This window comes from Microchirus variegatus, assembly GCF_963457635.1.
Source record: "Microchirus variegatus genome assembly, chromosome: 18".
Lineage (NCBI taxonomy): Eukaryota > Metazoa > Chordata > Actinopteri > Pleuronectiformes > Soleidae > Microchirus > Microchirus variegatus.
In genome coordinates, this window is record NC_139819.1 from 5,869,951 (window position 1) to 5,897,943 (window position 27,993).

General features: G+C 40.4%; 1 protein-coding gene across 2 annotated transcripts; it reads left to right on the forward strand.

Annotated features, from left to right (window-relative positions):
• The first annotated feature begins 818 nt into the window (after positions 1-818).
• Positions 819-27,984, forward strand: acacb (acetyl-CoA carboxylase beta). Of its 2 annotated transcripts, none has more exons than XM_083904881.1 (54): positions 819-969; positions 3,509-4,049; positions 7,418-7,550; positions 7,642-7,780; positions 7,875-7,984; positions 8,065-8,146; positions 8,525-8,623; positions 9,322-9,431; positions 9,521-9,631; positions 10,154-10,363; positions 10,443-10,613; positions 10,903-11,064; positions 11,151-11,314; positions 11,817-11,967; positions 12,055-12,158; positions 12,313-12,394; positions 12,477-12,622; positions 12,697-12,847; positions 12,919-13,053; positions 13,655-13,801; positions 13,904-14,092; positions 14,170-14,270; positions 14,354-14,442; positions 14,960-15,084; positions 15,182-15,295; positions 15,559-15,672; positions 16,155-16,244; positions 16,338-16,456; positions 16,735-16,758; positions 17,260-17,397; positions 17,496-17,592; positions 17,682-17,789; positions 17,884-17,940; positions 18,609-18,650; positions 18,750-18,965; positions 19,058-19,213; positions 20,201-20,404; positions 20,485-20,640; positions 21,209-21,331; positions 21,420-21,689; positions 21,777-21,874; positions 22,396-22,516; positions 22,596-22,706; positions 22,929-23,072; positions 23,520-23,640; positions 23,727-23,823; positions 24,132-24,228; positions 24,315-24,450; positions 24,533-24,710; positions 25,219-25,331; positions 25,414-25,568; positions 25,663-25,833; positions 26,089-26,225; positions 27,203-27,984. In XM_083904881.1, exons 2-54 carry the CDS (start codon positions 3,529-3,531, stop codon positions 27,327-27,329), a joined length of 7,266 nt encoding a protein of 2,421 aa, XP_083761007.1. In that variant the 5' UTR covers positions 819-969; positions 3,509-3,528; the 3' UTR covers positions 27,330-27,984. The 2 variants fall into 2 exon arrangements, with proteins under 2 accessions (XP_083761007.1, XP_083761008.1); XM_083904882.1 differs by lacking the exons at positions 819-969; positions 3,509-4,049 and adding exons at positions 5,262-5,351; positions 5,441-5,489.
• The last annotated feature ends 9 nt before the right edge of the window (positions 27,985-27,993 follow it).

Genomic DNA, 27,993 nt, shown 5'->3' on the forward strand with positions numbered 1-27,993 from the left:
AATCTGTGGATAAACCCGCATTTGGAGGATATTTGAGGTTGTTCGCCGTCCGTGACTCTCTCTCTCTGACACCGACTGTGTTTTCCTATTTTGGCGCCTTCCTGCAGTTCCCGCGAGCTCAGAAGAGGACGAAGATCGTCTCATGGACAAATGCATCACTCTGGAACCAAAAAGCATACCGCGCTTCCGTAACTGACGTGTAGCGATTTAACGCTGCGTTCAAGAACCGTCGGCAAAATGGCAACAGGTTAAAAAACTCAACAAAAAACGCCCATAGTGACAATGCGTTACTAATTCAAAGTTAGTCACGGATTCCTCAGACTTTGAGGACATTCTGTTTTTATTTAATGAATGCATAAATACATTAATTAACAAAACAAAATTATAAATAAATAAATAAACGCATACAGAAATACACATTTCAAGCTAGAGTGTTTTTTAAAGGCTGACTTTCATTCATTTCATTTATGTATTCACTCTTTTATTAATAAATTGTTGTATTATGAAATAATAGTATAATTATGTGTGTGTGTGTTTATTTGATTATTTTATTCATTTCTGCATGTATTAATTCATTATTTTATTCATTACAATGACATTTACGGGTTTCCATATTTCAATTATCATACTTTTTGTTCCATTTGTTTTGAAGCGTTTCAATGTTTTTATCCCATTATCATTGAACGCAGCATCGATCTCAAGGAACGCCCACCACACGGGTTGCGTTTCCTTCTGCCCGTGTTTCTCGTTTCATAGTGAAACATCTTGCACGATACACGATCTTTGGCATGGCGTCTTCTTCCTGGGAGGAGCTTGAACTCCTCCCACCTGACCGCACATGTTTACTATCCCGACGAAGACGAGGAGGAGGAGAAAGGAGGAGAAAGGAGGAGAAAGGAGGAGGAGGTACCACCAGGGTGAAGGAGGACGAGGACGGTGACCGTGCTTGTGTTGTGGTTCAAACTGGCGGTAGGTGGTTCTGACACGTTTACTGTCGCCGGCATGAAACTGACTCGAACTTGTTGTTGACAGAGGTTGCTGCTGCACTTCAGCCGCCATTGACCTTTTCTGAGACGACGCAATGTGGTTTTCTTTAATAAAAATAAACTCCCATGGTTTAATAGTTACGAACAAAGCTTTTTGCTAGTTGTCAACTAACTTGCTAGCTACTGCTGCTACTGCAACAAAAACAATAGCATGTGCTGCATGTAAAGTCACGTTTTCAACTTTTTAATCAAGGAAACGTTTGAATTGTTTGACCTCCTGTTGCTCTTTACTCAAGTCGTTAAGTTAAGTCACGGAGAAAGTGCTTTAATGCAGTTAATAAAGTCCATATTATTGTGACTTTCAGTGGAAATTGAAGTGCAGGCATTGCAAGGATGTTTGAAATGTGTCTCTAATTCACTTTGTTGACATTGTTCAGTCAGCACTGAGCCAACAAAGCAAACGAATCAATTGTCCCTGTGGTTATTTTGTGGAAAATAGTTGAATTTAGCAGGTTTAACTTGTTTTTAAAGGAAACGTTTGTAATGTGGGTTTTTAACATGAAAAGTGACACATGTAAAGAGGAAGGCTCAGTCGTCTTTTGTCCCTGCAGTGGCTGCAGAGGACACATGCCTGCCTTGTCTGACTCTTTCACATGGATTGCATCATGTAAACAAAGCACAGTTTTCCTGTTTAATATATTAACATTAAACCACATGAGGGAGCTGTATTCTCTTCACAGGGTTTGCACTTTAATCTGTCATTTTTTTCCCCCACTTTCCCTTTTACCTCTTGTGAGGATGTGTTTTTTACTCCCTCTCCTTCTTGCCCTTCATTCCTTTGGTGGTGACCTTTTCCCCACATGAAGCAGCCACTCTTGACTGCAGTGTCAGCTGTTACAGACATGCTGCTGTTTATGTCCGGACCGTGGGTCACAAACGCAGTCCGTCTGTCATGTCCCACAGAAAGTTAGTCGCTATATCTGTCTTCAGTTATTGATTTAAGGAAATTAAAAGTCAAGGTCACTTGCACATGGCTGTTAATTTTAGTTAATCAGTGCTTTTTATATTATATTAAATCAGTCTACTTTAAATGTCCAGTATAATGAAGTCATTCCATTTACAACCTATAAGCATGTTTGTTATGAACAGTCTTAGATACTTGAGTTAAAGTACAAGTGTCTTCCCATAAAATTACTTTGGTAGAAGTTGAAGTCACTTTTATTTTTATAATAATACTTTTACTAAGTAAAACTCTTAAAGTATATGCATTTTCTGATGAAAAAAAAAGTACTTCTAGTCTATATGTGTCCTTGAAGTCCTATATAAATACAGACTATTACCACCTCTTCTACTTCTTCTTCTGATTTTATTTGGTAGGCACGAGTAACAAATATAGTTTGAGGAAATGTGGTGGTGTAAAAGTTGCTAGAAAAACAAGTTAAGTGTACAGATATGTGAATTTTTTACCCAACAAAGTATTTGTACCTTGTTACATTACAACACTGGTTATGAGTGTATTATTGTTTTAAAGGTGCATTATGTAATAAATCTAAAGCAACTGACCATAAAATCCTCCTAATATGTCACAGAGACTCAGGAATAATGTTAATATAACAAACTGAACTCACCAACAACAACAGTACAGCCAAAGTATTTGCATTAAAAAAATATTTTGCATATGTTTTGAAATCATGTTTTGGCATGTGGCGCCACCTACCATCTGACACATAAACCAGCAAAGAAGAAAGGTGTAACTGAGTGTGGAAGAGTATTAATTACCAATATATCAGGTTGTTTTTCCTCTATGTTTTCTTTTTTTTGAGCCTTACTTATCTCAAATTACCACGAGTGTCCCTGTCCTGACGGGAACCCCTGACCTCCACAAAGCAAACGCAAACTTGGACGAGAATAGATCACATAGAATAAAGCTGCACGTGTAGATTTAATGTTTTTCTCGTGTTTACTTGAGTCCAGCTTTGAGGACAAAGTTCGGAAAAGATAATGCTGATCCTAGATATTTAGGCCTTAGGAGTAACTTCGTATTTAGCTCCTGTAGTTGGAATCTTAGTTGAACAATGATAGTGGATGCATGAGAAGTAGAAAGAGATTTTATTCCTCACTTTACCCACAGTAAAGTAATTTATTCTCATTAGTGCCTGCAGACGTTCATAATATTCATCTGGCTTCTTCTTCTTCTACTCTATTGTCCCTCAGCTTTAAGAAAACCCACAGCAAATTAATAATACAGCAAAATGTGTGTATTATTTTCCCAGAGTAACCATGGTGAAGAAAATGGAAAAAAAAAGTAATTCCAAAAAAGGGAATGAAAAGCACAGATGAAAGGCAGATAAAATTCCATTGCTCTGCAGAAATACTCCACTTTTAATATAGACTCATGTGACACCACCTGAGGCATTTGATAATCCAGATTTTTCAGTCACGTGTGCGCCTATATACTGTATGATGTTCCTCTAAAATCGCTCATATTAATCATTATGTCCACTTTGTTGTTATTGTTGCAGCCACAGGAGGATGTCTGTGAATGCTCCCATTAGCACTTTTGGGATTAGTCCTTTGGCTATTGTTGCTGCTGCTGTGGAGGTCTAACGACAACAAGCCAGCAGCGATGCCGGTGAAAGGAGAGGAATCTCCATTTGGCCGTGGCTCCCAAGCAGCAGCAGTAGCAGCAGCTGAGGACGACGCAGCGGCTTCACGCAGTCCTCGCCTAGGCCAACATTCCCGCTCACCGGTGCCCCCCGCCTCAACAACACACCAGGAGAGTCAGAACACTAACGGTCCCGTGGCCGACGACAGCGCCTCTGCAGGACCCATGGACTCGAAGCCTCCACAGGCGCATTCAGCGCCGATGTTCAGCAAAGGACCTGAGGCGAGGGCACGCCTCAAGTTCATCCTCGGAGCATCGGAGGACTGTTCCTCTGATGAGGAGTCTTTGGCCACCAAACCTCCAAGTGGTGCCTCCCAGTCCCAGCCTTCCGCTTCCACCAGGAGATCTTCTCTTCAGACGTCCAATGCAGCCACGCCATCCAGCTTCATAGGCATCAAGTAAGTGTTTTAATTCAAGCAAAGTCTACAATAGCTTTTTAGGGTCATGCATGTTTTACTCACTCCATCATGGAGCGTAAATACTTTGTCTGGAGGTTACTTCACTCCACGGAAGTATTGTTTTTAGTGGCTCTGTCTGTCTGTTTATTTGTGCTTCCACACTTGCACTTGCCAATATGACCAACAGAGGCCGCCAGAGGCTTGTTGCGTGAATACGGTGGAAGTCTGCCCTCTCTGATTGTCTTGTTTTTGAGGTTTTGGAGAAGATGTATTCGTTCAGAAAGGTGAGAGTCAGTGGTGACGTGCATCAGTTCAAGGTTGGATTACTGAAAAGGAGCAATACCACTGGAGATTGTGGGGGCAGTATAGAGTCAATACTCCAATCAGTCAGGTAAAAGGTCAAATAAGAGCCTATATCTATATGATGTTCATGAGATGACTTACATTCAGGGGTCTTACATTCCACCGCAGCGTCATCCAGTTGTTTTCAGATAAATAAAGAACAATAAAATACCTTCTTCAATGGTCGGCAGGTTTGTAGATGCCTGCAACTTGGCACTCAGCACTGCCCTCTAGAGGAAAGTATTACACAACATTCATACCAATGCACCTCAATTATATTAATATTGTTGTTATTATCTCTATTGTTATTGGCTAATTCCTTACATGACAACCAAAAAATGTTTTGCTAAAACTTTGCACAGCTGTTGATTTATACGTGTGTGGGCGGGGGGTGCCTTGGCTCATAAACCATTCCAAACAGCAGTTGCCCCCCCCCCACCACCATCTGACTGTTCTGTCTCCACAAGCTGTGCATTGTCACCTGACTGCACATCGAGACGACACTCGTGCTATAGTTGCCTGCCAAACACCTCAACTCTCTATTATTGGAACAAGAGCCTCGGCCGGTGACTTTGACTCTCGGTCACAACACGGCAAACAAACAGCAAACACTTTGAAAATCCTGTACACTTAAATTTATTTTATTATTTTAGCTCTTTTTTTTCTTTCTTTTACATTTTAAGTAGTAAAACTGTAATTGTTACACAAAGTACGACGAGATGGAGCGTCAGCGGAGTTGTTTATTTCACACTGCTAAGTGTTTGAGTTGACATACGTAGGACGAGTGGAAAATCACCATGGCAGTAAGAATGGTAAGAGATTATACTTTGCTAAATCATCTTACTTTTTCTTACTTTCATGTCCGGGACCTTTATTTTGAAGTGGAATGAATCGGTCTGTGCTGGTGTGTTGGCCCTCTGCCTCTGGATCTGTAGATCGTCTGCTGCACATGTGTGAAGGGTGAGGGGCGGGTGCGTCTGAGAGGAAGCACTTTTGTAGCGGTCCTCTTTGTTTTGGTCAACTTTTCCACATTCATTTCTACTTTATAGACTCTGGAATGGAGGGAAACCACTACAGCTTGTTCCCATATCTGCTGAAGTAAGTCGCCTTTGAGAGCGTTGACATTGTTATTGAGTAACGTGATCCTTCTGCAGCTCTGCAGCACTGTTTGTTGTTTGAGCAAACAACACATGCTTCGTGCCGGAGCAGCAAGAAATACTGAAGAAAGTATTGCATGTAATACTTTATACTAATGTAGTAGCAGCTCCTGCAGATGTGTTTTTTTTTTTTTAAAAACAGGAAGTAACGCTTAAGTAGTTGTACTGTTGTTATGTAACTGTTCAGCGGCTGCTGTCATGGCACATGCAACTCTGAAGCAATAAAAAAGAAGAAAAAAAACCACAACACAAACACTCTTACAAGAGGACGGAAGTGTGAAACAGACCAGAGATCAGTAACACGTTCTTAAAGCACACGCTCTGCGTTTTCTTCTTTCCGAGGTCATGTGTATACGAACAAATACTGACTGTTTGCTCCGTGTCTGTACATCATGTGCTGGAAAAGTTACAGACACATTGACACTGACCTGTAAAGGTTATCCAAAAAAAAAAAAAAGGTAGCTCAATAGTTAAATGTAATCTATATTTCCTCAGTGCAGGAGTTAAGTTTAAAGGTCACGTTAGAAGCCCGGGCAGAAGTCCACAATCTAGCTGATGCCATGAATTTCCATGAAGGTACAGCTGGTTTGTGTTGAAATTGCAGTGAGACTTGACGTGAACCGGCCGATCATTATGGTATGTAAAAAATTAAATGATGCTATGTCACTATATAGTGTTTCAAAACATAACCTTTGCAGTTGTTTGACAGTAATCAGTGCTGTATTACTGGCTGTGTTTGTACAGATAAATGATTTTAAGCCAAGTTTATTCATTTTTTTGAACATAGACATTGAGTTTGTGAATGTAAAACAAACTGTTTAACTATTTTTCTTGACTGAAACACAGAGTTCAGCTCATTTCGTTTTTCCTGGATGCTGCGTTATCAACTGTTAACACAAGGAAACACATGTAGACTCTAGTTACTCACTCAGTAATACTTATCAATAGCTATTATTATGGAGAAATATCTCAATTTTAACACTTTACATTATATCACAGTAACAATATGGTATGAGTATATAGTATTTATCTAGTAATAACAATAAGAGCTGAAAGTATTTCAACATATAATATGGTTATTACCAATTCTGATTCCCAAACACTTTATTGTGAAGTTGTAACACCGATGGTAGCCTATAGTTATTCTCATTACCAAGCTTTTACTTGGATGTTACTTTGGATATAATGTAGTAATCCAGTGATATTCCCTCCTTATTACCACGCTATTGTATCGTTAATACGAAGATGGAATTTGCATGAAAATGAAGTTTATATTACCATTATGTTTTACATGTTTTTACTGTACTGTAATGTAAAGTGTGACCTACAGCAGTGATACGTGAATTTAGATGTGTGTTTCAAAGATATTAATCATAATGATCTCAAATAAAGAACATTTCCCATATAAAACATGTCTATATCTGTAAAGGGTTTAGTCTTTCAGGTCTTTGGGTCTTTATGAGTAAAGGCAACTGGACCAAGTGATGGTTGGATGAGAGGTGAAAAATCTGAAGCTAATCTGAAGTTGAGTTGCCTATCTCTCTGTTTCTGGAGAAAGCACCTGCGTGTTTTACATTAACTGTACTTTTATTGCCTGTTCTGACTGTTACAGACGTGATTGTGTGTCTCTGCAGAGCAGTGGTTAAGCGTAATTTTAAAGATAAGATCAGAAATAAATGGGTGTTGGTCCACAGAGACGGACTGAACTTCTGAACTTTGACTTTCTGTGCAGTCGCGTCATAGTTGGTTAACAGGTCCTGATTTGACACAGTTACGGAGCTATTGATCCTCTGTACTTGATGAACTGAAGCAGCGGCTGATGTGTACATATACATTTAAATTAGACTAACGATGAGCTTTTCACTGCAGGCCTAGCATGTCTGGTCCTCATCTGGTGAGAAAAGGACGTGAACACAGAAAGATGGACCTGCACAGGGACTTCACCGTGGCCTCGCCTGCCGAGTTTGTCACTCGGTTTGGTGGCAATCGCGTCATAGAGAAAGTAAGAACGGATTTTCCCTGTTTAATGCCATTTTGCCTATTTCTCTGTATATTTTGGCATCTTTAAAGGTTTTTATCTCTCTGTGTTACAGGTGCTGATAGCAAACAATGGTATCGCTGCAGTCAAATGCATGCGTTCTATCCGACGCTGGTCCTATGAAATGTTCCGCAACGAGAGGACCATTCGTTTCGTGGTCATGGTAACCCCTGAAGACTTGAAAGCTAATGCAGGTCATTGTGAACCTCTTCATAATCGTCTTTTATTTTGATTTAATTACCCTGCAAATGTATATTAACTCCTGTGTTTGTCTTTCTTGGTCTGTAGAATACATTAAAATGGCAGACCATTATGTGCCAGTACCTGGCGGGCCAAACAACAACAACTATGCCAACGTAGAGCTTATTGTGGACATTGCAAAAAGAATTCCGGTGCAGGTACGTTTCAAGGTTTATTTAGTAAAAATGTATGATTTATTATACGGTACGTTGATTTTTGGTGTGTTCATCTTTTACAGGCTGTGTGGGCAGGCTGGGGCCATGCCTCAGAAAATCCCAAACTGCCGGAGCTCCTGAACAAAGCAGGGATATCATTCTTAGGTATGTGTGTATGTGTGTGTATATATATATATATGTATATGTGTATATGTTTGTTTATATATGTGTATATATATATATATTATGTGTGTGTATATGTATATTTACATATATGTGTGTGTATATGTGTATATATGTATATAAACATATATGTGTGTATATATATGTATATAATAATAATAATAATGCATTATATTTGGAGGCGCCTTTCATGACACTCAAGTTCACAACAACATAAACAAAATATATACGTATATATGTATATGCGAGTGTATATATTTATGTATATGTATATATGTAGAAAAATAAGGTTTGAGAATGCAAAATAATAATGTTTATGTCTGTCATTGTTTGATGATGTTTAAACGTTTAAACACTCAGGGCCGTCCAGTAAAGCCATGTGGGCTCTTGGGGATAAGGTGGCTTCATCTGTTGTGGCCCAGAGTGCTGACATTCCCACGTTACCCTGGAGCGGATCAGGTGATGCATGACCTTCATACACAGTCTCAGTTCCCGTAGTGATTCTACTTCCTGAAATCAAAAAGGCTGTGTTTAAAATATAATATTTATTTCCTGTGATAGGATTTCTCAGTTTTTTTTATGCATGAGTTACATTCCTGTACAATTACAGCGTATTAATGTTGAAATAATCTAGCTAGAAAGCTCTGATAGAAAAAGTGGCAATATTATATTCATAAACAATATATAGTTATTTTTCTATTGAAAGGAAGTGGAGGGAGTCAAATCGTGGACGTCCTGTTGCAACTATATACGATACAGGATCACGCCACAAAATATTGCAATATTTTAGTATATTTTTTAACACTTACACTTCTAGTATAGACCATAGAGCATACTATATAAAAAGTGGATGTAGTCTTCCATTTTGCAGCATCAGACCAACTGGGAACGACTCTGCTGGTTGCAGAAAGATCTCCATTTGATTGGAAGTATATGGGAAAATTAGCTTTACTCTCACTTAATTTATTAAATCATTTCCTGACTAGTTAATGACCTCAACCAATATTTCCAGGTCTTCTTCAAAAGCGCATGATTTCAGTTTAGTAAATTATGTTCCCATTTTGTAGGAAAATAGACAAACACGCCACATACTAAACCTTGGCACTTGGTAAATACAGAATATTTAGGTTGAATGTGTTGTGTCCTCTGTGTGCCAGGTCTGAGAGTGGACTGGTCAGACGAGGACCAAGGACGAGGCAAAGTGATCAGTGTTCCTCCTGAGGTCTACAATAAGGGCTGTGTTCTCGACGTGGACGACGGCCTGGCGGTAAGCGCAGCGAGCAAATGCAACAATATGAATATATATACATACGTGTTCTGCGCTTCATTTTTTTTGTATGTGCTGTGTGTTTGCAGGGAGCCGAGAGAATCGGCTATCCGGTTGTAATCAAGGCGTCTGCGGGCGGTGGTGGAAAGGGAATCCGTAAAGTGGAAAGTTCGGAGGATTTTTCCAGTTTATTTAGACAGGTTTGTGTTCCACTTTTACCGCCCAATGTCTTCATTTCTTTGTAAATACACTACCGTTCAAACGTTTGGGCTCACCTATACAATTTTTGTTGTGTTTTCCATTAAAAGTCCCACTTTTATTTATCAAAAGACATTGACGAGATTAGAAATAATGATTTTTATTCAAAATAATCATTTGCTTTGTTCAAAGAACCAGCAAAACTGTTTTCAGCTGTGCTAACATCATTGCACAAGGGTTTTCTAATCATCTAATAGCCTTCTCACGCGATTAGCAAACACAATGTACCATTAGAACACTGGAAATGGGCCTCTATACACCTATTGCATATTCCATTAAAAACCAGACGTTTGCAGCTGGAATAGTTGTTTACCAAGTTAACAATGTATAGAGTGTATTTCTGATTAATTTAATGTTATATTCATTGAAAGAAAGTGCTTTTCCTTCAAAAATAAGGACATTTCTAAATGACCAGTAGTGGAAGCTTTCCGTTGACGCAGCTCTACTTTCTGTTCACATGAAAGGTTCAGGCAGAAGTACCCGGCTCCCCCATCTTCGTCATGAAGCTGGCTCAGCACGCGAGACACCTCGAGGTTCAGATACTGGCCGACGAGTACGGAAATGCGATCTCGCTGTTCGGACGCGACTGCTCCATCCAGAGAAGGCACCAGAAGATCATCGAGGAGGCTCCTGCCACCATCGCTTCTCCCTCCACGTTCGAGCAAATGGAATGGGTCAGTTTACATTACAGTGTGTGTATTTAATGTCCTCATCTGATTGAACTCCACTCATCTGGTTCTCTTTCTGGACTAGTGTGCTGTGCGACTGGCCAAGATGGTGGGTTACGTGAGCGCAGGCACTGTGGAGTATCTCTTCTCCGAAGATGGGAGTTTCCATTTCCTGGAGCTGAATCCTCGGCTGCAGGTCGAACATCCGTGCACGGAGATGATCGGAGACGTAAACCTGCCTGCTGCTCAGCTTCAGGTACATCAGACACTCAGACTAATTATTAGTGCTGCAACTAACGATTATTTTAGTAATCGAATAATCGGTCCATAAAATGTCATAAAATGTTAAAAAACATTGATCAGTGTTTGTCAAACCCGGAAATGACGATGTACTCGAACGTCTTTTTTTTGTCCACAAACCAAACTGATTCAGTTTTAATGATTTTTTTGTTATGTGGAGCAAAGACATTAAGAAATTATTCACATTTATGAAGCTAAAACAATCAGAAATCTCGTGGGTAACTGAAGAATTTCATCTCCGATAGATTGCAATGGGAATCCCCCTTCATAGAATCAAAGACATCCGATTGCTTTATGGGGAAAGTCCATGGGCCGACACCGTCATTAACTTTGAGACTCCAGACTGCACGCCAAGTCCGAGAGGCCACGTCATCGCCGCCCGCATCACCAGCGAGAATCCCGACGAGGTACGAGCAACACTCCGAACAACACAGTCTTGTTTTTATACTTCTACTGACTTCTAGTCCTTGTGTGTCTCGCCTCCTCTCGTCAGGGTTTCAAGCCGAGTTCTGGCACCGTGCAGGAGCTGAACTTCCGCAGCAGTAAAAACGTGTGGGGTTACTTCAGCGTGGGTGCAACCGGCGGCCTGCATGAATTCGCAGACTCTCAGTTCGGACACTGTTTCTCCTGGGGCGAGAACCGCGAAGAGGCCATTTCGTGAGTGTGTGTGGTTCTTGATGAGACCACAGTATCTGATATTTAAAGGAGATATATTATGCAAACTTTTTAATCATTTTAATACTTATATTTGGGACTCTGGAGGCCTTATGAGTAGGCAAAGTGTGAAAAAAGATGACATGAGCCATGTTTCTGTGGTCCGCCCAAGTCTGGAGATAAAGCACACAATGTTCACTTCGGCACTCAGTGCTACGTCACAATGCGCTAAATTCCTGGAATTGTTGTCTCGCGGAGCTCCGCTTTGTCCCAAAAAAACGATAGTCGGCAAATCATTGCTTTTCCAAATGCTAACTGCTGTTAGCATCTGGAAAAGCCATAATTTGGCGGGAAACGATCATTTAACTTTGACTTGTAGAAATAGAGTATAATGCAGTATGTCTACTTTGAAGGCGTCAGTGAATTAGTGATTATTTTTGTTAAAACCTGATGAAATCATGTATAAAACAAATGTTGTCACGTGTGATGACGTATTTACCTTCAGGAACATGGTGGTGGCGATGAAGGAACTCTCCATCAGAGGTGACTTTAGGACAACGGTTGAATACCTCGTTAAGCTGCTGGAGACGGAAAGCTTCAGAAACAATGACATTGACACGGGCTGGTTGGATCATCTCATCGCAGAGAAAGTGCAGGTAAGAAGACCCTGATGCCACATCTTTAAGGATTATTTCCTTTTTATTTTTGTTGCATTATTGCAGTCACATGCTCTTGCTTTGCAGGCTGAGAGACCAGACACCATGCTGGGCATCGTTTGTGGGGCTTTACATGTCGCCGACGCTGCTTTCAGAAAGAGCATGTCTGACTTCCTTCATTCCCTGGAAAGGTTAGTAGACCTGGAAACAGTGATGGGAGTGAGAGGGCTCCTCTGTGATCAGGGTGTTCTACACACGGGGAGAGTTTTATTGTGAAGTGATTATTTTACCGGCCTGGTTTGAGTTCTTTCCCCCTATAACTGACTTTATCTGCTCCGTCCCTAGAGGTCAAGTACTTCCTGCAGCCAGTCTCCTCAACTCTGTCAGTGTGGATCTCATATATGAAGGAGTCAAGTACTGCCTCAAGGTCATTCCCCCTTTTACGCAGTCTTTATTCAACACCTCAGTATCATCTTACATTTTGAAATCAACCTATGATCTGCCTGCAGGTGGCTCGCCAGTCCCCAACAACGTACGTCATCATGATGAACGGCTCAAACATCGAAATAGACGTCCACAGGCTGAGCGACGGCGGCCTCCTACTGTCCTACGACGGCAGCAGTCACACGACCTACATGAAAGAGGAAGTTGACCGGTGAGAACTGTTGACTCTCTCATCATTATCGTGTCTGTTTTTATTTTCTAATATTAATTTAAACCCCCCTGTAGATTCCGCATCACTGTGGGCAACAAGACTTGCGTGTTTGAGAAGGAGAGAGATCCCACGGTACTGAGATCGCCCTCTGCTGGCAAGCTGCTGCAGTACATTGTTGAGGATGGAGGTCATATTGACACGGGAGAGATATACGCGGAGATTGAGGTAAAATGTGCAATGAGGCTGATCACACAAGTATCTCTAAATTAGTTTTTTAACCGAATGGCTGTTTACAGGTGATGAAGATGGTGATGACTCTGACTGTGCAGCAATCTGGTTGCATCCACTTTGTCAAGAGATCTGGAGCAGTACTGGAGACTGGCTGTGTGGTGGCACACATGGACCTGGACGACCCCAGAAGTATACACCGGGTACAATATAAACTAGAGAAGCACTCGGAGAGCGCAGACCTCCGCCAAGGCAGCTCAGTGTCTACAAAATACACCCTGCCTGGGTCAGACAGCGAGAGTTGCAACCAGTGATGGCATCTATGGATCACGCCCAAAATTTAATCACTTATTCCTGGTCCCATTGTGGACATTTCAGCCAAATCTATCCGCGAATTTTCGAGTTATCTTGCTAACAGATAGACAGACAAACGCCGGCGGCGAAAAAATATACTTCCTGGCGGAGGTCAATGAATGTCTTTACTTATAACACTGGTTCCCAACCATTTTCCCTTGAATCTTCCATTTGCTCCTTAATCTCTTAATCAAAAATAATAGCTTTATTTGTATAGCACCTTTAAAAACAGCAGTTAAAAAGTGCTTTTACATACACATCGAAATACACACTTAAACAGTATAAATAAAACAGATATTAATTGTTTTAAAGTGCTTACAAAGAAGCAAGCCTTATATCTTGTAAAAAAATAGTTTTGCAATTGTTTACTTCAGGGTATTTGCTGTAAGTTTTGGAACATTACAACTGAAACACAAACTGTTCTTCTCTGTTTTTCCCCTCCCGTCGTAGGTGGAACTCAACACGGCCTCGCTGCCTCCTCAGCAGCCTCTGCCCATGGTTGGAGAAAGGCTCCACCAGGTGTTTCACAGTGTGCTTGAGAATCTGATTAAAGTCATGGATGGCTACTGTCTAGAGGAGCCCTTCTTCACCACCAAGGTACAGCTCTAAAATATTATTCCTTAACTGTACGTTTTTATGAAGTCATGTGCATATTTTTTTATATATATACTATATATAATTATGTGTTCATGTCTTTAGCTGAAACAGTGGGTGGCCACGCTGATGAGGACTCTGAGAGACCCCTCCCTGCCTCTGCTGGAGCTGCAGGAGATCATGACCAGTGTCGCGGGTCGCATTCCGTCTAGCGTTGAGAAAGACATCCGTAAAGTCATCGCTCAGTATGCCAGCAACATCACATCTGTCCTCTGCCAGTTCCCCAGTCAAAGGGTAAAGGACATGCAATGACAATGTCTTTGAATTTAAAAAAAATATATTATGCTGACGTTTGCTTTATTCTATTCCAGATTGCAAATATTCTAGACTGCCACGCAGCGACCCTGCAAAGGAAGGCCGACCGAGAGGTTTTCTTCATTAACACTCAGAGTATCGTACAGCTGGTGCAAAGGTTAGTTTATTTCTTTATTGGTTTTGTTTTAATTTATTTACATTATGCAGCGTTTGACACATGGTTGAACGTGTTGTGTTCAGGTACCGCAGTGGAGTCCGTGGTTATATGAAGTCTGTGGTTCTCGATCTGCTCAAGCGCTACCTCCAAGTAGAGATGCAGTTTCAGCAAGGTGACATTTTTATTTTAAAATAACACTCTAAAATTAGCAGTTTTCTTGATCGCAACTGAGGTTTAGCTTGAAGGTCAGTTCTGGGACTTCTTTAGCCTGGACATTACATTGATAAATGTGGGTGTTTAAATGACTACAACTAACAAAATCTTTAAAGAAAACTTCTCCACGAAATCAATTTGTCAAAAAGCCAAGATAATGGCTACATTGTAATCCTATGAAGCAACCAGGATATTATACTTTATGTCCCCTGAAAGTGCTTGTTTTCACCAATAAACTGCCTCAAAATGTTATTATATGAGTTATAACAACATTACTGAGGCACTATTGTCACTTTCCTCTCACTCTGAATCCTCTGTATCATGCATGATTACAAATTTGCCGGCAATTTCTCTTCGTAGACTCTGCTCTCCTGCTCTCTACCTCACATTTGTTGCTTAATCTTTCCACAATAAATCTGAAGTCTCATTTGCAAAAACAAGCTGAAATGCTTTTTTGCTTCTTTTCTGCCGCGCAGCTCACTACGACAAGTGTGTGGTTAAGTTGAGGGAGCAGCACAAACTCGACATGAGTCCCGTGCTGGAGTTCATCTTCTCTCACGCCCAGGTGTCTAAGAAGAACGTGCTGGTCACTATGCTCATAGTAAGACTTTTCATCAGACATTGATATTTATTCGTTATACATTGAGAGAAATCTTTTGTGATGTGATGCTAATGTGAGCATCGTTGACCTCGTGCAGGACCAACTGTGCGGACGGGATCCCACCCTGGCAGATGAGCTGATGGTTATCCTTAATGAACTCACACAACTGGGAAAGATGGAGAACTCAAAGGTGGCTTTGAGAGCCAGGCAGGTAAGACAACCAGCATCTATCCCACTTATAGTAACACTTTTCTGGACCTGTAGTCTTAATAGAGACCAAAACCTGATCCTAATGAGGCAGAACCTCATTTCTGAGGGACTGGTTAAGTTTAGGGCTAATGTTTGAATTGTGCTTAAGTTAAGATTAGGGTTAGACATTGATTGGTTACGGTTAAAGTTAAAGACATACAGTTTTAACTCAATGATTTGCCAGATGCCTTAAAGTAGGGGATCACATTTCTAAATATCTCATAGGTCTTGATTGCCTCCCATTTGCCATCATACGAACTGAGACACAACCAGGTGGAGTCGATCTTCCTCTCGGCCATCGACATGTACGGCCACCAGTTCTGTCCGGAGAACTTGAAGGTTAGTTTTGTGTGTTTTGACGTCTCATCGTAATTGTATACACTACCGTTCAAAAGTTTGGGGTCACCATTAAAAGTCAGACTTTTATTCATCAAAAGAGTTGCAAAATGAATAGAAAATATAGTCAAGACATTGACCAGGTTTAGAAATAATGATTTTTATTCACTTTGCTTTCATCAAAGAACCAGCAAAACTGTTTTCAGCTGTGCTAACATCATTGCACAAAGGTTTTCAAGGGTTTTCTAATCATCTAATAGCCTTCTAATGCGATTAGCAAACACAATGTACCATTAGAACACTGGAAATGGGCCTCTATACACCTATGTACATATTCCTTTAAAAACCAGACGTTTGCAGCTAGATTAGTCGTTTACCACATTAACAATGTTTAGAGTGTATTTCTGATTCATTTGATGTTGTATTCATTGGAAAAAAAGTGCTTTTCCTTAAAAAATAAGGACATTTCTGTTATTTTCCCGCAGAAACTGATTCTCTCTGAAACCTCAATTTTTGACGTTTTGCCCAATTTCTTCTATCACGTCAATCAAGTTGTTTGCATGGCTGCGTTAGAGGTATGGTTTATTTTATTTATTTATTTATTTGTTAATATTTACTGATAATTTGTTACCAACAGTTAGTGCTCACTCCTTGACTTTGACTTCCAGGTGTATGTGCGCAGAGCATACATCGCCTACGAGCTAAACAGCATCCAGCATCACCAGCTGCGGGACGGATCGTGCGCGGTCGACTTCCAGTTCATGTTGCCGTCGTCGCATCCAAACAGGTAAAGACGCTGATCCTCACTGAAACCCACTCTTCAGCTACACCGCTCCATTTTTATATTGTTTCTTGTGGACTTCAGGCTCATGTGATGAAACCACGAGGTGTCCGTTTAAATGTATTCATCTTTAAACTTACTCTGCGCTACCCCCGACTGGAAATAATGTGAATGTGCACAGCCTCAAAATTGCTTTCGCTGTCATCAAAAGTTGCCTGAAGGTCGTGGTGCAGTTTGACCGTTCCCACACTGCTAATGTTCACCTGTCAATCATCTTATTTCAGAGGGAGCAGCCCCACTCTGAACAGGTAGATTAAAGCTCCTCCCAGGCAGCCAAACCTCCTGGTCATGTGTACAGTATGTCTCGCAGCAAATGCATGCTGGATGCACCATGTTGCTTCTTTCTCCTCTCATTCTGTGAAACTGAGAAACATTTTTTGGTAAAGTCTCATTCATATAATTATGTAATTCCACTGTTCATCTGTGCTTCTCTCCATGTTTCCTGTTGCTTCTCTCTGTCGTTGAATGGGGAGCCTGCATTATTTATCTCCCATCAGCCACTTTTTTGATTCTTTTTTGATTTTTGCAACCTCTCAATCAGCTCAAGTAACAAATGTTCATGATTTTAAAAAGCAATTCATAACCCCTTTCAGTTCAATGTGAAATATAAACACAACATAAAATATGTAAGGACGTCTGCACTTGTTTTAATTGCTTCTATTGCTCTCTGTACTGTCGTTTTTACTCCCTCAGTTGTTCAGTTGTGTGTCTTTGCTCTCACTGTCTGTGTGTGTGTGTGTTTTTTCCAGACTTCCCTTGCCAACGCATGGATCAGGCCAGTTTAACGCAAGGCGAGGAAGTGAGCTTTTCCTGGATGGAGCCTTATCTCCGCCCTGCCAGCGTATGGGTGCCATGGTGGCTTTCCACTGTTTTGATGACTTCAGGAGGTCACTTTAACTTGATATTTCCCCCCTTTCCCCCCCTCCCCTCTGCTAATGTCAAAGATGTGTTGAAAATAAATGTATTTATATGTTTTTCTTTGCAGGAATTTCGATGAAGTTCTTTCTAGCTTTGCAGAGCCGCTCATGGAGAGTTCTCCGTTAGAGTCGTGCTCTAGTCTCTACGAGGAGGAGAACTGCACGGTGAGTTTTGTGTTGGGCTTATGTATGAATAAAAAGAATGAAAGTTTACATTTGTTTACACTAGTTTTTTTCTTTTCTGTCCCGTACAGAATTCCAAAGACAATCCGATCCACATCATCAACGTGTCCATAAAAAACGCAGACACGGAGGACGACAATGCCTTGGTCACAGCTTTGACTGCCTTCACTCAGTCCAAGGTCGGTTTCCTGATCTTTTAAAAATGTGAGGTTTTGTATTGGCTTATATTTTTTTATTGTGGAAATAAAAACTGTGTTGTTTTTCTTTATACAGAGAGCTATCCTCTTCGAGTACGGAATCAGGAGAATCACATTTTTGATCGCACAGAAGGTAATACAGCACAGGAATCAGGCCTTTATTTGTCAATGATACCTAACCCTTAGTGCTCACACAGCACAGATCTGTGCCACAGTTGCACCAGTGGGAATAATACACAACTCCTGGTTTATAGGTCACATATTCAGGCTTTTATTGTGTTGTTGAGTCAAAATTATGTTCCATTTTATATCAAATTTTTTGTAGTGATATAAAGTAGCGAAAATTGTGCAGAAGTCACAAAATTGACCTTTTTTCTTTCATTTTTGTTAAAAAACGAGCAAGGCAAACTTTGAACTGTGACATATTTTCAAATTTCGCAAATTCAGTCTTTTTCAGGATTTTAAACGATAAAACATAGTTGACTTCTAATTAATCATCTTCATGTGAAAATATACAACTTTTTTTATTGAAGGGTAACCTCCAACTTCTATTATATTTAGAATTATTTGAGGTTTTAAGATAAACAGTATTTAAATCCTTATATTTTCTTTTGTGCTACATCTTGTTTGAAAAGCGTGTGTGGATAGGAAGCTCCTAGAAAAGTCATAGCTTCCACTTGTTTAACTGTTTATATTCCTCATATCCCAGTCAGTTCTTTGTTAAACAAGTGCCATGTGTATTTTGTCTTAAAATATTGTATGAAAATTTCTCATTATTCTTTTAAAATGTCATTCCAACAGAGAGAATTTCCCAAATTCTTCACTTTCAGAGCAAGAGATGGGGTGAGTGAATGAATACATAGAATCAAAGACACGTCTGTATGATGACAAAAAAAGCAGAAGCTCACCCTCCATCTCCCTCCATCTGTGCTCCACCCTCAGTTTCAGGAGGATCGCATTTACCGCAATCTGGAGCCAGCGTTAGCGTTTCAGCTGGAGCTCAACCGCATGAGGAACTTTGACCTGAGAGCCGTGCCCTGTGCCAACCACAAGATGCAGCTCTACCTCGGTGCCGCTCGTGTCCAGGAGGGAGCCGAAGTCACGGACTATCGCTTTTTCATCCGAGCCATCATCCGTCACTCGGATCTCATTACTAAGGTAGTAAAGAGGGGGAACTGGAAGATGTAGCTTTTTGATTTTGTTTATTATAATAATAATGATAAAACAAATCTTGGTGTGATCACATCCAGGAAGCTTCTTTTGAGTACCTTAAAAACGAGGGAGAACGTCTCCTCCTGGAGGCCATGGATGAGCTGGAGGTGGCCTTCAGTAACACCTGCGTACGCACAGACTGCAACCACATCTTCCTCAACTTTGTTCCGACTGTCATCATGGACCCGTCCAAGGTCAGTAACCAGCACACACCACACTGTATTATACCTCAATGGTATTAGTGTTACTATAAAACTAATATTTTCTTAATGTGACACTATTTGATTATGATTTAAATTGAAATCCATATTATTATTATTTTTATTTGTTTAACAGAGTTTATTTATATAGTTTTTTGTATATATTGGATGCAAAAATGATGAAAAACGGAGTTTAAACAAATGATATACCAGTAGCAATAGCCATTATACTCTGTGCTCACTAGAGGGGGTTGTTGCACTCCAAAAGCATATATATGTATATACATATGTATGTGTATATATATCTATCTATATATATGTATTTATGTATGTGTATATATGTATTTATGTATGTGTATGTATGTATATATCTGTGTATATATATGTATGTGTGTATATATATGTATGTGTGTATATATATATATATATATATATATATATGTGTGTATATATATATATATATATATATATATATATATATGTGTGTATATATATATATATATATATATGTGTGTATATATATATATATATATATGTGTGTATATATATATACATATATATATGTGTATATATATATATGGATATATGTGTGTATATATATATACATATATATATGTGTATATATATATATGGATATATGTGTGTATATATATATACATATATATATGTGTATATATATATATGGATATATGTATGTATATATATATACATATATATATGTATATATATATATATATATGTATATATATGTATATATATATATATATATGTATATATATATATATATGTATATATATATATGGATATATGTATGTGTGTAGAGCTTCTGTATCAATGTTTATGGGATTTATGTGGAATTCTTGAGTTTCAAAAGTCCATATTAATTGAAATAATTGTGTATTAAGGTATATCCTTTACATGGTTTTATGATATGTACATATTTATATAATAACAATTGGATTTATAATAATAAATCGTCAGATCGAGGAGTCCGTCCGCTCCATGGTGATGCGCTATGGCAGCCGTCTGTGGAAGCTGCGGGTCCTGCAGGCCGAGCTGAAGATCAACATTCGCCTGACGACAACAGGAAACGCCATTCCCATCCGTCTGTTCCTCACCAACGAATCTGGATATTACCTGGACATCAGCCTGTACAAGCAGGTCAATGACATGAGCTCTGGACAGGTGAGGACAGTGGACTGAGGAAACTTTTTGTGTTGATGATGATAATGATAACATGACTGACCCAATGTTTGCCTCTCCAGATCATGTTCCAGTCGTACGGAGACAAACAGGGTCCTCTGCATGGTATGCTGATTAACACTCCTTATGTGACCAAAGACCTGCTGCAGGCCAAACGCTTCCAGGCTCAGACTTTGGGCACGACGTACGTCTACGACTTCCCTGAGATGTTCAGACAGGTACTGCTGGCTTAACTGAGCTAGAGGCCGTTCACATGCAGCTTCTTATGTCTCTACACGTTTTTCTTGTGTGTGCTTTCAGTGTATTTTTATTGATACTTGGGCCAAAGGAGTACAAAGAAGTAGTAAACTAGTGATTAAAATAAGAAATATTTTAGAAGTGCCAACAGTAATAGTATGACCTGTCTTTTTTGAAGCCTCCAGGGGGAAAAAAGGAAAATAAGAAATAAAACTTTATTTAAAGAGTACAAATTACAAATTTATAGGAACATTTTTCCTATATGACATAACAGGACATAGTGGATGTGGTATTTTGCCATTAAAAATCACTACCAATGCTAACCAGTCAGCAACCAGGCAGCCGTCATATATGCTGTACTTTATCATCAACTGATCATCGAGTAGAGTTAATTTTCCCATATACTTTTATTTAACCAGTGGCATCACCCCTTGGTGGCTATTAAACATATTTTAATGTGCTCAAACACCTGCCTCACACTCTTTTTATTATTATGTCATTCTCTGATGTCCCTCAGGTGTCTGACTCTACTGAAAACTCTATTTCTAGGCACTTTTTAAGATGTGGGGTTCGGGGGATAAATACCCTGAAGACGTGCTGATTTGCACTGAGCTGGTTCTGGACCCACAAGGTCGACTGGTGCAGATGAACCGCCTGCCGGGAGACAATGACGTAGGACGCTTTTTAAGGACATTGAAACCAAAAAAAATGTGTAATAAGTGATTTAAGTGTAATGATTCTGATTACCACTCTTCACCAGGTGGGAATGGTTGCCTTTAGGATGAAGATGAAGACACCGGAGTACCCAGAAGGGAGAGACATCATCGTCATCTGCAACGACATCACTCACATGATCGGCTCGTTCGGTCCTCAGGAGGACGAGCTGTTCCTCAGAGCGTCGGAGCTGGCTCGGGCCGAGGGCATCCCGCGCGTTTACGTCGCAGCCAACAGTGGCGCTCGCATCGGCCTCGCCGAAGAGCTCAAACACATGTTCCAGGTGGCGTGGATTGACCCCAGTGACCCCTACAAGGTGATTTCTGACACACACTTCCATCACATTTGCACTTAAACGCAGCAGTTTGATAATTAATGAAGTTATGTCTGTGTCTCGTTGCAGGGTTTCAAGTATCTTTACCTGACGCCTCAGGACTACACACGCATCAGCTCAACCAATGCTGTTCACTGTCACCATGTGGAGGAAGGTGGAGAGTCCAGGTATAAGGCGTGTTATTGTGAAATAACGCATGAAAGCACAACAACTTTAAATGTCCTAAGTGTATTATCCATAGACCATATATGAAAAGTATATTAAATAGCCACCAGGGGGCAATAGAGTGTTACCAAGAACCCTTTTCAAGAAGAAGATGGTTCCAGGTAGAACCTCAGCCCTTGTAGAAGGACACTTTTGGAACCCTTATTTCTAAGAGTGTAGGTGCCTGATCACTGGTGACGTCTGTCATAGTTCCCGGCTTCCAAACTTGAGATAATTTTCTAACCGAAAGACAGTGTTCACTTTTTATAAATGGTCTATGGGATAATCGCTTTATAGTAAAAAATTGATTGGGTTTCCTAGCCTTAGAATTAGCCTGCATGTATTTCACTGTTTTTGAATTGAAAGCTTACATCAACAAGGTGAACATAGTTCCCTGACATGCTTTGGAGTCTCACAATTAGATATCACTTATTATTATTAATAATAAACACTTAACCTTTAACTCATCTCTGTGTGATTACAGATACATCATCACCGACATCATCGGCCAGGATGATGGTCTTGGTGTTGAGAACCTGCGAGGTTCTGGCACCATTGCTGGAGAGTCTTCTCAGGCCTATCAGGAGGTCATCACCATCAGTATGGTGAGGATGTGGATATGACTTCGCCTTCTCTTCTCTCTCTGACTTTTATCCAATCACTTACTTTATATCCGTGCTGCAGGTGACGTGTCGCGCTATTGGGATCGGAGCCTATCTGGTGCGTCTAGGACAGCGAGTGATCCAGGTGGAGAACTCTCACATTATCCTGACTGGAGCAGGTGCTCTGAACAAGGTTTGTTGATTTAACACGATACAATTTAGACGTTGTCTGTTCAAATAACATCTAAAACGAGAAAGTTCAGTTCAGGATAGCCTTAGTTTCGTTAAGTTAAGCCTAAGATAGCTTTAGTTTGTCATTCTGTCACAAACACCTGTTTTCCTCACTTTTCCATTCAGTATAATTTTTTAATCCTCCAAAATTTGAAGAATGTTGCCATGTTTTTTTTGTGTGCAGGTCCTGGGCAGAGAGGTCTACACGTCCAACAGTCAGCTGGGCGGCGTCCAGGTCATGCACAACAACGGAGTCACTCACACCACTGTGCCGGATGACTTTGAGGGCGTCTTCACCATCCTGCAGTGGCTCTCCTACATGCCAAAGGTTCCCCGCTGAATGTGTTCATGTGTCTCACAAAAACACACCCACACACACACAGACAGACACACTAGATAAACGACTGGTGCTAGGCATCGACATCGCTAACAGAAAGCATGAAAATAAGATTTTATTGGTCTCACAGTGGGGAGATTGATGGCGTTAGATTGACAGATCTATTCGTCCTGCAGCTCACAAAGCAACCACATAAAAGACAGCAATAAATACATACACACAACAGCTAAGACAATCGAAAGACAAGAATAGAAGGTGAATAACATAGAATGCTATACATGTTACAGAAAGTGTAAACAGCTCTCCACGTCTGACCAGATGACTTTTCAAAAGTCACAGACACATTCAGGTGTTGCTTTTCTCTTTTTGTGAGCAAGAGCTTAAGATTAACTGAACCAGACTTGCCCTAACTAGCGTTTATGTGTCTCCCTCCTGCAGAACAAACACTCCTCCGTGCCCATTATCGCAGTGACAGATCCAGTGGACAGAGAGATAGAGTTCACTCCCACCAAAGCCCCGTATGACCCTCGCTGGATGCTGACTGGCAGACCTCACCCCAGTGAGTTCCATCATCGAAATTGAATTATTATTGTTTTCTTCTTTCTTCTGTTACACATATTTATATATCCTCTTTGGCGTCATTAGCAGTGAGAGGCGCTTGGCAGAGTGGATTCTTCGACCACGGCTCTTTCATGGAGATTATGGGTTCTTGGGCTCAGACGGTGGTTGTGGGAAGAGCGAGGTAAATGTCTTCATTCTCAATCTAAACACAAAATAATTTGTCTGTGTGTCATATGATTAATAATATGAAACAATAACCAAAAACCTAGTTTGATGATGTTGTGAAGCAGCGTGGAGTCATGGGAATTGTTCTCTGGAGAGAACAGAATTCTGTAGTTATAGTGATATATTTGTGACAAATACACGTGATAAACGTTTGCTATGTGCTTTATGTTAGACATGGAGCAGCCCTATGACCCTGATGTGGAGGATAAAGCAGTAGACAATGGATGGATAGATAATAAAATATTTTATCTTAATTAAACACAGGTTAGGAGGAATTCCCCTCGGTGTCATTGCCGTTGAAACTCGCACGGTCGAGTTCACAGTCCCGGCCGATCCAGCAAACCTGGACTCTGAATCTAAAGTGAGAAAAACTGTTCATAACATAAAAAAACACTGTGACTGTAACTAGAAGTTCTTGTTACCTTTTACCCGTGTTGTTCCTGTCAGGTTCTGCAGCAGGCCGGCCAGGTGTGGTTCCCAGACTCGGCCTTTAAAACGGCGCAGGCCATTTGCGACTTCAACCGCGAGCGTCTGCCTCTCATGGTGTTCGCCAACTGGAGAGGCTTCTCTGGAGGAATGAAGGGTAAGGAATAGACACTAAACATTTGCAAAGACATGTCACAGATAGAAATCAAGGCAACTCACTGTCTGTTCCTCTCTCTCAGATATGTACGACCAGGTATTGAAGTTTGGAGCCTATATTGTGGATGCTCTGCGTAGTTTCCATCAGCCGGTGCTGGTTTACATCCCACCACATGCTGAGCTGAGAGGAGGGTCCTGGGTGGTGATTGACCCCACTATCAACCCACTGTGTATGGAGCTCTATGCTGACAGGGAGAGCAGGTACAGTGCAGCATATATTGGTTATTCTTTGTTGTTGTTATTATTCTACCTTGTGAAGAGAAACGATGCAATATTATTTGTTTGCTGCCTGCGTCCTTTATCTGAAAATGTACAATACTATCAGATATGACTAGGGGAGCGTTTGTGTGTATTGGTTGGTGGAGCAAAAAGTATTATTCTGAACAGCTGTGTCGTGTTTTTTTTAGCAGAATAATTTACTTTTGAGGCTTTTCCTGGGCTTTTCTCTTTGTTTCCGTTAATCCTTCATCAAGTTTGTAGCCGCTTGACTTTGCTGATGCAATATTGTTGTTTCCTCAGTATGAATCAGCAGGAATCAAGATCTTAACACGACTATAGTGAGAATTACAGAGTCACGTGGCGCTTAAACATCATAGTATGAACTCCTCTGACAATGATGACAGTGACAGACAGTCGTTTATATTTTAAAGGACACATTTGTGTTTGTTTTCACTCTTTGTTCGTTCATTGTTGTGCTTCCTCTGATCAGAGGTGGAGTGCTCGAGGCCGAGGGTACAGTAGAGATCAAATTCAGGAGGAAAGATCTGCTGAAGACCATGAGAAGACTAGATTCAGTCTACGCCAGTCTGGTCGAGCAGCTCGGTAAAAAACTCTTCACCTCTAAACTTATAACAACCCCAGTTATTGCTTGGACGTTCACAGAGTTCTTCTGTTTTCTCATCAGCTTCTCCAGAGCTTTCTCAGAAACAGATCAAAGAGCTGGAGTCGAAGCTCAAAGCGAGGGAAGAATACCTGATGCCCATCTACCACCAGGTGGCAGTGCAGTTTGTGGACCTCCACGACACCCCAGGGAGGATGCAGGAGAAGGGTGTCATCACTGTAAGTGAACGCTTCATAATCACACAGATGCTTATGTCTGACCTGACATCTTTTGTTTTACCATCCTCTCTCTGTCTCTGTTTCTTTTTGAAAGGATATTTTGGATTGGAAGAACGTGCGAACCTTCTTTTACTGGCGTCTGCGTCGCCTCCTGCTGGAGCAGGTGGTGAAGTGTGACATTCTGCAGGCCAACAAGGACCTCAGTGACGGACACATGCAGTCCATGCTGCGACGCTGGTTTGTAGAAACGGAGGGAACGGTCAAGGTGCGTTACAACACCAACAAGAGACAACTTAAGCCACATTTCCACCAAACAGTAGAGTGCGGTAAATAAAGGCTAACAATGTATTCTTCCTTTGTGGCATGTGACGGTTTATTAAGAAGAAAACAAGCTTTGTTTTTGTGAAGTGTTTGGTGGAAATGGGGCTTGTGGTCTTATCTTATCCATACACAGTGACTGGAACAAATGATGATGAGCCATGAGTCTTTTTTTGGTGTATCATGTTTATCATGTTTCCAGGCTTACCTTTGGGATAACAATAAAACGGTGGTGGAGTGGCTGGAGAAGCATTTGTCCAAGGAGGACGGCACTCAGTCGGCAATCCGAGAGAACATCAAGTACTTGAAGAGAGAGAACACTTTGAAACATATCCGCAGGTATATACACACACATTCACAATATTAAACTTAATATCTTTTTAAAATATTATTATACTTTGGAGAGTTTGTATGTCTTTATTTGATCAGTTCAATAAAGGAGAGACAGGTAACGGGGTAAGAGAGTAGGGAACACACAGAAAATGATCCGACTGCTGTGGGCGCTCGTGTCATCTTAACCATTCAGCCTTCAGGTCATGTGACAAATCTTCACATTGTAGTAAATTGTATGAATAATTTTAGCAGTTGTGTTTTCAGAACCAGAAAGTTTAAGTACCGATTGGTGCACATCATTTGATTCATACACGGTTTTTGCAGGGGAGACCATTTTTCGGCTGCCCTTAATCTGTTCTCTCTGCATTTTTGGGGGAGATTTAGAAAAGACATAGCAAACATTTTCTCATTGAAACTGCACATTTTAATGTAATATTTGTGGAGTTTTTGCAGGAAAAATGAATGCCAAAAGTAGGAAAAGCGAGATGAATATTGGTAGTTCTTACTTTGATAGTTGATCTCAGCAGGCGTTAACTTGGTAACTGAGGGTTTTAGAACTGTGCATTCATTCATTTCCTATGAGAAACTCACACTTAAGCACACCTGGTTGAAAACCCCATGTTTCCTCATAGCTGTACGATGACATTCACACTGAAAAATAGAAAGAAGAAGAAGAATCCAGATGAATATCAGTAGTTCCTGCACTGAGTTTGATCCCAGCAGACACAGGTCAGGTGACTCAGTCTGGGCTCCTCAAATGCAATCCTTATTATAGCTGTAAAATCTCTGCATTCTGGCTTTAGAAGTGTTAAGTGGTGAAAACAACCATGATTTATGAGGTGAGCAAGCTCTTTTAAAGTCACATTTTCAGCCGTTGACAAGTAAGATTTGCAAAAACAAACATGAACTCACATCAGATTCTCTTTTCTCTTCATTATTTTTACACCTTTGTTTGCTTCACCGTTTCCCCTCGTGTTTTCCAGTCTGGTGCAGGCAAACCCTGACGTGGCCATGGACTGCATCATCCACATGAGCCAGAACATCACTCCGTCCCAGAGAGCCAAGCTCTCGCACCTCTTCACGACTATGGACAACGCCAGCACCAGTTAAGCTCAGGGGCCACGACAGATTATTCTATTCAATTAAATTAAATTTTCCACGGTTTGTTTCACTTGTGAAAATATATCAAGCTATACGTAAAAAGAAATAATTATTGAAATATAATTTTTACAGGATTTTGGTAGGCACACATTTCACAAAGTGACTTTTTTTTTTTTTACTCGTCACAAAACCACTACACTGTTCTGTTTGTTTGTACATAATTGTGCACATTTTTAGAGTGTTTATTTAAAAAAAGTATTAAATGAAATGCTAAAGCAGTTTTCAAGTCAAAGAAAGGGAAAGTTTGTAGTTTTCTGCGTGGACTGAAAAATAGGACTTTTACCAGGATTATTATTATTATTATTATGGAGCTTTGAAGAGTAGGTTAATCATGAGTGCAGTTGTGTTTGTCATTTCACTGACGCCGGACTCAGGGGTCGCTCTGTTTCATTGTCACTTTCAATCTGTTTGAGTTTTGTTGGTGCATCTGAAGCAATTGTCAAGACTCAAAGACTCCTTTTTGTCAAAGGTGAATATTACTTGGTTGTCGTACCTCTGATCACCACAAATATCAACCACATTTCATTTGAATGTATTTAAAATCCTTTTTTGGTGTCTTGTATTCCACACAAGGGCTGTTATAATGTTAATAAATATCACTGATATATTTTTT

What these genes read in the sequence shown, in the direction of transcription:
- acacb (XM_083904881.1), top strand. Translation starts at nt 3,529, where the DNA reads ATGCTCCCATTAGCACTTTTGGGATTAGTCCTTTGGCTATTGTTGCTG. An exon ending in ACCCCAGAAGTATACACCGG is followed by an intron (nt 13,054 to 13,654) that starts GTACAATATAAA and finishes CTCCCGTCGTAG; the next exon opens with GTGGAACTCAACACGGCCTC. An exon ending in CATTTTTGATCGCACAGAAG is followed by an intron (nt 17,941 to 18,608) that starts GTAATACAGCAC and finishes TCATTCCAACAG; the next exon opens with AGAGAATTTCCCAAATTCTT.